The sequence below is a fragment of the Erithacus rubecula genome, assembly GCF_903797595.1.
Source record: "Erithacus rubecula genome assembly, chromosome: 12".
Lineage (NCBI taxonomy): Eukaryota > Metazoa > Chordata > Aves > Passeriformes > Muscicapidae > Erithacus > Erithacus rubecula.
The window spans coordinates 78,417-89,616 of NC_136664.1; the positions used below are offsets into that span (position 1 = coordinate 78,417).

The following is an 11,200-nucleotide window of genomic DNA, read 5'->3' on the forward strand; positions in this document are numbered from 1 at the left end:
CGCGCGGCAGCCGCCAACAGCGGCAGCTCCTGCGCAAGCGCACAAAGACTCAGAGACGGGTGCGGAGAAAGCTGCCTTTATTAAAGGTTTGCGCCGCTCCGAAGCTCAAGCAGAGGTGCCCTCGCCGCGCTCGGACTTCCCGCGGAGGTACCCGCGGCGGTCTGGAGCCTCACACAGAGGTGCCCTCGGCGGGCTGCGCCTCCTTCTTGCTGTCCTCCGGCTTCATGGCGGGGAAGAGCAGCACCTCCTGCAAACAGAGCGCGCGTCAGCGGCCACGCCGCCCGGCAGCGCCACGTCCCGCGCGCACGCCTCGCGAGAGCCGCCCCAGCCGCGGCTGCGCTGCGGGCTCAGCGCTGAGCAAGGGCACCGAGCAGCTTCTCCCGGGTGGATTCTGCTCTTAGAAAACCTCACACAGCTGCATTGCCAGGCACCGATTTCGTCGAAGAGATGGCCAGCCTTGCTGAATCCCATTCCCACTGCTTATGCTTACCTTGATGTTACTGGAATCTGTAAGGAACATGGTCAAGCGATCAATTCCCATGCCCCAGCCAGCTGTAGGAGGAAGACCGTATTCCAGTGCGGTGCAGAAGTTTTCATCTATAAACATGGCTTCATCATCACCTGCAGCTTTTGCCTAAATGAGTAAATTAATAGTAAAATGTGAGTTGTACAGAGCTAGATGCTACCACTCCTGCTAACCCCTACCAAAACGGAGGGGTACTGCTGTTTGTAGCAGCAGTGTAACTGATGAAACCAAAGCCTGATAAAGCTGTGCAAATGAGTAATAGAATAGAAGAAACCTCAGCACACGGAAAATTCTGGAGCTCCTCTGTACAGGTGCTCCCAAAATAGCTCTAGACACAAATAACACCTGTTCTTTCCCTCTCAAGTAGAAAGACTAAAAAACCCTGCACAGAGATGGTAATTAATGCACCTGACCCTAACAGCCTCCAAGTGACAAAAGTCGTAGTAATAAAAAGACAGATTAGCCAACCATCTTAAATTTTAAAAAAGCCAAAAATAAATGTCAGAACAACAGCAAACATTTTTGCTCACACATTCAAGGAAGACTTTGCAAAGACTGTTACTGAAAATTTTTCTCATTGAAATCCTAAAATGCAAAATGTAATCCTTCACCTCAGTCTCCACCTTAACTCTAAATTTTGAGGCTAATTTTCATTCAATTGCTATAATCATATGTCTGCAAAATCTGCCTATAATAATGAGAAAAACTACAGCAAGCATATATATCACAGTACAAAAATTAAAGACATCTGTAAAATTATTAATTCTGACTGAACATTTTGAAATTTACTATCAAGTTAGTTAGTTAACATAAATTTATTTCCCTGATTTTGACGATTGTTGAAACCTCTCAGGCACTGTGAAACCATTAGAAACAATATGAAGATCAGGAACTCTGTTTCTGCAGACCACATCATTTGACCTCAGTCATGTAGCCAAGCATGCATTCATGGATGTGTATACCAAATTAATAACAAAATGAGTTTCAGTCACTCCTTTTGGAAGCTTAGAGAAATCCAGTATTATAAATATGCAAGCCTAATAGTTCCCAATGTGCATCTCTATCCTGTGAGTCAACTTAAAATATTAGTAGTCTATTCAAGAAATTAAGATATTTCTTACATAGCATTCAAACTTACTGGACATGAAAATTTGTTTAAGAACCTAGAAGTATAATGTCATATGACTATATAAATTCTTAACAAGGGGAAAAAAAAAAACCACCTTTCAACCTTGGAAAACTTTTTGCACATTTGTGTTTTCCCAGATTAGTACTTTGGATGGAATAGAAGGGAACATATTCCAAAACAAAGTTGTACTAACATATCTAATCAACAGCAGTGTTTGACTTTGTTTACCTTAAAGAGCAAGGTTCCTATAAAAGGAATTGCATTTTAATGACAGGCTTTCACTTGAGTGAGAAACACTTGCTCAAAGTAGCAACAACTCTTTTCAGCAGTAGGTACTAACAACACATTTGGGACAAACATAGAAAGTACTCTTTGCTTACATGCCTGCATTACATTCACTATCAGCAAGACACCATACCTTGGCCTGATCCTCAAAAAGCTGACGCTGTCGGAAAGGATCATTAAGTTCTGTGTATGCATTACACACTTCCTTCTTCATTACAAAGAGTTCAAAGCGTTCTGTTAGGCCCGGGAGAGAGCGATGCCTATGCGAAGTAGACAAAATAGACATACCTTAAAATAATCATACTTAGAGAAGCAAACAGCACATGCATTACTTAGGGGCATTGCTCAAACTTAGCACTAACAGCTGTCAAAATTTCAAAGTACTAAACATCGACACACCTCTTCCCTGGATGATAGGTTTCACAGCTCAGGAATCTTGGTTTGTGTTAACATTCCCAAACTAGTACACAGCATCAAAATCTCTATTTTCACATATATAACTTTTTTTTTTAATGAAGTAGATTTGAGTTACACAATGACCATGTGTCATACTCTTACCATTTGGCAAGCGGACTCATGACCTGTGGGTGATCACAGATGAATGTAGGGTTGATACAAGTGACTTCCAGGAATTCACCAACTAACTGGGAAAACAAAAGCAAAACAATGTAGGGTTGATACAAGTGATTCCAGGAATTCACCAACTAACTGGGAAAACAAAAGTGAAACAATTACGCAGTGTACAATTATGCACTTTCCTAGCACTGCCTTCACCAAGCACCCTAATTTCCTCACTACTGAAGAAGGTACCAAAAACCTGAAGAGCTTCTGAAATATTTCTGGTTATAGTAATGCCTTCATCAACAGAGAGTGCATCCTAATAAGGAGAAATGACACAGCAAAAGCTGTATAATAATTCAATTTGCACATTACACTAAGGGCCAATAGGAAAAGCATCTAAAGAGTGGCTATCAGACAATATTTGGGTGCAAAGGAATATACAGCTGATAGAACTATATGATACTCCTATCCTTTTGGTCAGCTACATACAGATGCATGTCACAGACAAAACTGACCTAAGACAAAGCAAATCTGCTTTAACCGCAGGAAACCGGTTATCAGACTAAAATCCCCTAGTGCTCAAGTTAAGCACACATAAGTAAACTACATTTTGCTGCAGACAACACAGAAGAAGGTTTTGACACAGCGCATTTTCTCACTGTAATACAACAAAAGCTGAAGTGCGTTGCAGTATGTTTTTCCTGGTGCAGCTGAACCTTTTCTTCTAAGGGACTTCTGTTGATAGACAGAGATCCTAAAAGACATTAGTATTAAAAAAAGAGCACCTTTACTTACTTTGTCAAGAAGTCTGGCTGTTGTCCTGGGAGGTGGACATTCAACATTTCTCTCCACACAAAGGTTATCAAAGAACTTGCGAGTTTCTGAAATTACAGACAAAAATTAGAACAGCCATCCTAACAACCATTTTTTGCTCTTACTAGATCCTTCAATGTTTCTTAGAATGACTTGTAAGATCTCAATGGTTGACATTATGGAAAACATGAGCTTAAATGTCAATCTACAGAAACAGTGTTTGATTGTTTACAGTAAAAGAGCAGGCATTTTATACTTCAGAAATTTGACAACAGTTAAGCACACACCACATAACTGCTGGACATTATTATTTGGAGCTGGGGAGAGGGGGAGAGATGAGGGAACTGGAGGAAACAAACAATCACTATAAATTATAAGAAGTTATTACTTTATGTCTCAATTCCAGGAAGAAAACAGCACATAATCACATTTCACATAATCACAAAGCCCCAAATAATAATACACCCAAGCTACAATTACAGGCATGGAAACTCAACTGCACAAGAGAGAAGAAGCAAAAAGCTGGATCCCTTCAGAAGATCAAGAATTCCCTACATCAAGCCTCTTCGAGTATGTTCTTTCACATATACTTAACAAAGAAAGATGCAAGAGTCAGATCCTGCCAAACATGGCAAGGAATGAAGGCTTCCTTCCGGACTCAGGTAAACCAACAAAACCAGAGGAAAGGAATCCCATGTCTTAGTACTACTTAAAAAAAAACCGCTGACAAACTGCAGCCTGAGAGCTTGCAACCTTCTGGCCACTTTCTGTTAAGGAAGTATTAAAGGACATTCATACTCAGCATCTAACCTTCAGTTTCAAAACACTCAGTTGATGGAAACTTCACGCCTAGGACCTTTTCCAGATCATACACCATGCTAATTCGCCGGAAGGGAGGAGTAAAATCTATCTCATAAGCCTGTCCATCTTGACCATCTGGATGGTAAGTGATCTTGTAACTCCCAGTAATATGTTTCACCATCCCTACAAAAGGAATGTGATATTTAGAAGAAGAGTATTCTACATAATCACCAATTCTCCCAGAGATTTACTCATTTTTTAATAATATTGCATACTTCACCTGAAAGCAACTTCTCTGTAATTTCCATTAAGTCATGGTAGTCTGCATAAGCCATATAAAATTCACAAGTTGTGAACTCAGGGTTGTGAGTTAAATCTATTCCTTCATTCCGGAACTGACGCCCAATTTCATATACTCTGTCCAGACCGCCAACCACCAACATCTAAGCAAAATGAAATTCTAGTAAATACACTCTCTCAAAAGAACGTAAGAGAGCTCAAACACATGCAACTGCAACACAACCTTACAAATCTCATTCATGAGACAAGTGTACCTTTCTTCAAACAATCATCATTTTAGCTACATTTGCTTTGTTTAATACAGTTTGAAGAATATAGCCTTAGCCATGAGAGGCTTGAATTTTACCTTATGGTAAAGTTCTGGAGCAATTCTCATATATAAATTCATATCCAGCTCATTGTGGTATGTGATAAATGGTTTTGCCACAGCTCCACCTGGAATTACATTCATCATAGGAGTTTCAACCTGTAACAACAAAAAAAATTTCCCTGTTTTCATGAAATCTGTTTCCAAACCAGAAATGCATAAATTAAACAAACAAACCAACCAAAACACCTAGTTTTGATGGAAAATCTGTATTAACTAATTGTTCAGCATTGCAGTACATGAAAACAATTCTGAACTAAAGTGCACTGTACAAAACTGCACTTTTTTCATGCAGTCAATAATAACAAATTACTTAATTCTTCTGTTGCTCTGGAGTCATTCATATTTACTACAAATGTGAACCTCCTGGGTTCATGTTATCAAAACCAGGAATAGTGCCGTGGCATTATCACTAAATCCTCTCTCTACACTGCAGACAATTAAATTCAACAAGGCCAAGTGCATTTTCCTACATCTAGGTCAACACAATCCAATTTTGCCTACAGAACACAGAACTGGCTTTTATCTCCAGATGCAAAACAGCATTTCAAAGATGTTGTTTTAACCGTAATTTACTGAAATATGGGAAGGACAGCAGTAGTTTGGAGTATTACCTTGATAAAAGATTCCCAAGAAATAAACTCAACAACTGATGAATAATCTTGACTTTACAGAGAGAGGAAAGATATGGCTCCCATTACATTAAGCTGATAAAACACACTACGCCAAGGTAATTATTGTCAATGCTGTAAGAACTTTTACATGAGCCTGGAGAATAAACATCCTTGAAGCTAAGAAGTTGTAAACACATTCAGTATTCAGTGAGAAGCAAACACGCCTTACCTCAAGGAAGCCCAACTCATCTAGGAAGCTACGAAGGTAAGTTATGATCTTTGCACGGGTTATAAATTTCTGCCTCACGTAATCATTAAGAATTAAATCCAAGTATCTCTGACGATATCTGGTTTCCTGAAAAGAACATGTATCTTTAGAACAAGCTAGATAAAATGTCATGCCAAAAGAAAAAATACCAAAACAAAATTAATATTCCTTTGTTGACTGATGGTAACAAACACCATCTATTCAGACCTATCCATGGCATTCTTGCTCATGATATGGATGTTAGAACTAAATGAATCTTGAAGGTCCCTTCCAACCCAAACCTTTCTACAATCTGTCAAATTGTCTCCAAGACTGACAGGTATGATAAATACCTTATCTTTGAGACCAAAATGAAGATGAGGCAACATGTGCAGGCATGGAGACAAGAGAGTGATTTCATAAGGAATAATACTCAGTTCCCCTTTCCTTGTTTTCCCAGGATTCCCCTCTACACCAATAATGTCTCCACGACGCAGCTTGTTGTTAACACGGAAATATTCTTCCTCGGATTTGTAGAGGCTGTAATTGAAAAACAAATGTAAACACGTTTGTTTAAAATGCAGTATTTCAAACTGTCCTCAAGTGTCTCAGATGACAAAATCCATTAAAAAAATATATATAAAAGTTATTTAACAGGAAGTCAACCACAACATCTGAAACCAAACATTACTTGGCTGCCTAAGCCAAACTACAGATGAAATAGAATACAAAATACAAATATCTAGACCCCAGAATGCAGTGCAGTTTAGAATGCTACTGGGAATACCTCTACTTACCTGGAATTTGCCATGACTTGCAACTTGACTCCTTCACCACGAAGATCATAGAAAATCAGTTTCCCTCCAGCAGCACGCTTTGCGTGAATTCGACCTAAATAACAAAGTATACTAGACATGAGGAAAAGAGTCCCTTTCAGAAAGGCTACGGGCCAAAAGCCACAGTACTATCACTTAGAATCATCAGTTCTGAACTATTCACTAACCATGAAAGAAAAGCAGTTAAGTCTCAAAATGAAAACTAGTGCAAAGACGACCGTAAAAATTTTGGGTCCTGGAACCCATGTTACAACCCGATCTTACAGTCACAAGGGATGTTGCACAGGCCCACTCAGTCTGAAGGGTATGTTCTGAATAGTTTAACACTGCTACAAGGCTCCATGACTGACTAAGGGATCAACAAAACTCAAAAAAGACCAACCCATCAATAAAAGCAGCTAAGACTTTGCATTTTCTGTATCCCAGATAAACCTTTACCTGCCACTCTCACTGTAATGTCTGTCAGGTGATCTCCTGGCTGCAGGTGACTGTACTTGTCTATAAAATCTGAGAGAGACAAGTCAACATGGAACTTGTGGGGATAGGGATCTTCACTGGAGCCCTTAAGCTGTTGGACTGCATGGCTACGGATCTTGTAGTATTGCTGTCACCAAAAATAAACAAAATCAAACGATTTTATTAGAATCTGAAAATATTAGATACATGAATTAAAATGTAGCTACCCAAATGTAGCAATACACATATGTCCCCTTTCAACAATTTAACTACCCATATAGAAAAAAAAATCTAATGCAAGTCAGTAAGATTTATTCACAGAACATCTAATAAACATGGGACCAGATGCTCACATTTGGATCCAAGCTCTCCTCATCAGTACCAATATTATCCTCAGAAGTCAAGGAAGGCTTATTTGAATTCTTTTCACTTTGCTCTTTCTGCTTTGCTTCTTTTTCAGCTGTTTTTCTCTCAGCTTTTAAACGTCTCTTCAGCTCACTGCAAAAGAGAAGGAAACCAGATGCAGCAAGTACTCGAATACTTCCACAGGGAAACGACTGGCAGGATTCTGCCAAAATCTAACTGTACAAATAACCCAGTCACCTCTCTTACTTATTCCAATAGTCAAAATCATTCTTAAACACGTTTAAATATTCTCTACTTTGAACTCCTTCAGTTCATCTCCTATGATACAGAGAGAAAGTGAAAGCGAAATTAAAGAGTTTAGCCAGACCTTGAGGGCGCGCGCCTACGTGCTCAAGGACTTGACGCATTTCATTTTATCCGTAAGAGACTATTAGCCCTAGGCAGCATAACTCAAAGAAGGGCAACTCCCTCCGAAGTAACGCAGGTCTCTCGAAGACAACTTCGCGGTCCAGTCTATTCCCCCACGACCCGCCGCACTCCTGACCCCGCCTTCCACGACTCCATAAAGAAAGAAGCGGGCCAAGGCAGACGCAAAGCACCGACCTGCTTTGGTCATGAAGCGCCTGCTGCCATCGGAGCGCGGGCGCGGCCCTCCAGACCCAGCTGCGGAGCCGCGCAGCGCCAGGGCTCAGCATGGCGCTCCGACGGGTGCCTTGACGGAGACACGCACCGGGGCAGCCGGACACACTTCACCTTCACCTTCACCTCCCCGGCCCGGCCCACCTGACCACCCGCCCACCCTCACTTTTTGCTGAGGTGCGACTCAATCTCCGCTGCGTTGCACTCGCGCGCCGCTGCCGCCGCCATCTCCCCGCTGCTGCCGCCGCCCTTCCGCCCTTGCACGCCTGCGCACGCGGCGATGGTGGGCGGAGCTGGGGCGGAGCTGAGGCGGCGATGGTGGGCGGAGCTGGTGGGCGGAGCTGGGGCGGAGCTGAGGCGACGATGGTGGGCGGACCTGAGGCGGAGCTGTGCCGGCGATGGCGGGCGGCCAGGCCGGGGCAGCGCGATCTCGATCGCTGTTCCTGTGGGATGATGGCCGTCCTATGCGGTTCTACCTGCGGCCCGGCCTGGCCAAGCTGCGCCTGGCGCCCCTAGTGCTGGCGGGCGGCGGGCGGCTGTGCCGGGTGCTGGAGCCGGGGGCCGTGCTCCTGGTGCAGCCCGGCGAAGCGGCTCCCGACGGGGCCGTCTCAACCGAGTACGTGACGGAGTGCGTGGAGCGCAACCAGCGGTTGCCGCTGGAGCCCTTCCTGCTGGCCGCCCGCGGCCACCTGTCCTTCACAGAGGCGGAGGATGCGGCGCTGCTCCGGGCGGTGCGTGGCCAGGGCGCGGTGCGGGTGAGCGGCTGTGCGCTGTGGATAGAGCTGGAGCGGAGCGGCCTGACGCGGCACAGCTGGCAGGCCATGCGCGATCGCTACCTGCGGCACCTGCGGCCGCGGCTCTGGGGTGAGCGGGGCCTCAGCGGCGGGGCTGCCTTGCGAGAGGCGGTGGCGGTGGCGAGCGCGGGTCCGGGCCCCGCCGAGGCCCGACAGACGATGCCCACGTGTTTCCGCAGAGCCCCCGCGGACGGAGGATCCCACGCAGATCAAGGGTCTGTTCGCGGCTGCTAATCGGGAGTTCGAAAGCACGGAGGTGAGCGACCGGGGCCAGCCTGGGGAGCCGCAGCTGCCCCTGCGCGCAGTGCTCTGGGGCAGGCCTTCCCCGGTGGCACAATAGAAACTCGCCATTAACATGATGGCATGAATTTGCACCGCGATATCCCTTCTGCTGTAGCTAAACTGGAGCTTCCTGTGAGCTGTCACCTACGTGGTTTGCGATAAATGGTGTCTCACTGATTCAATCTTTCTTGATTCCCTGCCCAAGTTAACACGAGGAGGTTTATGTGATGGGGGTTGTCACGTTAAAAGCTGTATTGGTAAATGGAAGTCATCCTTTCACTTCAGGTAAAAAAAGTTCCTGCCGTTGCATCAACACTTTTGCCTTCTATGCTTAGTTTTTTCAAATTTTTCCTTACAGTTTATGCCTTTCTGTGATCATGTGCAGCCTCATTAACAGATAAGGCTTTGCTTCGGTCACTAGCTTTTACTATGCCTAGTAATTTCTGATATATATTATATATTTTAATATACTGTGGGGTCAAAGGTGGTTGGTTGCAGTGGTAAAAGATATCCCAGAAAATACTATGTCTAATTGCTGATTCCATTGCTCTTATTGTTAGTCAGAAAGTGACTCTTCGGATGTTGCAGAACTTTCTACAAAAGATGGAGTGGGACAGTCCCCAGGAGAAATAGCGTCTGATCTGAAAACCAGGCCAGAGGACTCTGCTTTCCCTGACATTCACTTACAAAGGCAAGAAAGACCAAAGACCAATTGTTCTTCTTCCAGCGTGGTGGGACAGGTAGTAAAAACTATGGAGCACTTCATGGAGAAGTTTGCTGTGGACCTGTTCACTGTTACACAGGCTTTTCTGAAAAACAGTGGTGATGTGGAAGCTACTTCGTACTTTCTGCAGACAGGGCGGCGCTCAGATGGGTACCCTGTATGGAGCAGGGAGGATGATTTAGAATTGCAAAAGGATGATGAACATGTCAGAAATAAATTGATAGCCAAATTTGGAGCTGAAAATGTAGCAAAGCGGATAGCTTTTAGAGAGAGTTAACAAGAGGACATTACTGATCTAGTACAGTTGCATGAATTTAATAGCCATTTCAGAAACACAATGGAAAATTTGATCAAAGTTCTGAAGTTTCAGAAATGCTTTAAAGTAATTTTTTCATATTAAAAGGCCTATTTTGCATCTCTGCAGATCTAAGAGATGCAGCTGCTTTAATTCAAACAAAGTAACACTTATACCACGCCATATATTCTAGCTGGGAGAAGAACACCAGTTTTCAAGGATATAAGTAATAGTTGAAGTAGGAAATAAAAGTTAAGAGACAATGATCAGAGGTTATGTATCTATCACCTAAGTTGTGTTTGACAAAGAACACCATTGCTGGGATACAGACATAATCTGAAAAACTCGGTACTTTTAAAATTGAGCTCTGGTCCCTTACTTTAGTATTATTTGAAGTGAGTCCTAAAAATCTGGAATTCATTCTTTTGGTGAAATAAAATAGGCTGGTAAAGGCGAAAGTTTTTTTGTTCTTCTTTTTAAACCTCTCTAAAGAGTTAGCAATTTTGGGTTTTAGCATATTGCACTGTGGCACTCAGAAAATGAAGATGAATTGGGAAATGGCTGATGTTAAGCCAAATTGAAATTATACTGAAAATAAAAACTATAAATAAATAAAATAAAAAATATAATGAGACTGCTGTTTCAGGAAGTCACTGCAACACCTACTGATTATTTGAGGCGTTAATCAATGTAACCAAATAGATGCTAAAACAGCACTATGCAGTGTTTCACTGGACTGAAAAAGTGAGAATTATTTGACATAGTCATGCTATTCAGACTTTGAACAGTTATTTGAGATTCGTGTGGAAGCCAGACAAGCACTTAATAAGAGAGTGCAAGACAACATAGCAAATAAAGTAATAGTTTATTTTTTAAAAAATTAGAAATGCTACCAGCTTGGTTTGCTATCCAAGATTGCTGATGACCAGGTTAATGAACAGCACACCTCTCCCAGCTGAAAACGTCTGTTCTAGCTTGGGCTGTGTACACATCTCAGCGGCACCATAGTGTTGCAATGGTCTTGTTTAGCAAAACTGCTCTAGAATTCAAAGTAAGAGGTAGAACACATTAAATAGCTGCAATATGAAATTGTAAGATTTACTCTATCTTTCTATAATTCTAAGTGACAATTACTTTAAGAGTGAGTTTGTCTTATTGGGGCAGT

General features: G+C 42.8%; 2 protein-coding genes across 3 annotated transcripts; one reads left to right on the plus strand and one right to left on the minus strand.

Annotated features, from left to right (window-relative positions):
* Positions 1-60: 60 nt before the first annotated feature.
* On the minus strand, positions 61-8,233 carry KARS1 (lysyl-tRNA synthetase 1). Of its 2 annotated transcripts, none has more exons than XM_079316136.1 (14): positions 8,107-8,233; positions 7,289-7,433; positions 6,918-7,083; positions 6,441-6,534; positions 5,997-6,183; positions 5,626-5,751; positions 4,762-4,881; positions 4,396-4,558; positions 4,125-4,298; positions 3,297-3,382; positions 2,499-2,584; positions 2,074-2,200; positions 491-634; positions 61-247 (listed from the first exon to the last, which is right to left on the minus strand). In XM_079316136.1, the coding sequence occupies exons 1-14, from the start codon at positions 8,166-8,168 to the stop codon at positions 170-172; spliced, it is 1,758 nt and encodes a 585-aa protein (XP_079172262.1). In that variant the 5' UTR covers positions 8,169-8,233; the 3' UTR covers positions 61-169. The 2 variants fall into 2 exon arrangements, with proteins under 2 accessions (XP_079172262.1, XP_079172261.1); XM_079316135.1 differs by having other exon boundaries at positions 7,905-8,183.
* Positions 8,234-8,316: 83 nt separating this feature from the next.
* On the plus strand, positions 8,317-10,493 carry TERF2IP (TERF2 interacting protein). The gene is made up of 3 exons (XM_079316156.1): positions 8,317-8,804; positions 8,914-8,990; positions 9,577-10,493. Exons 1-3 carry the CDS (start codon positions 8,339-8,341, stop codon positions 10,015-10,017), a joined length of 984 nt encoding a protein of 327 aa, XP_079172282.1. The 5' UTR covers positions 8,317-8,338; the 3' UTR covers positions 10,018-10,493.
* The last annotated feature ends 707 nt before the right edge of the window (positions 10,494-11,200 follow it).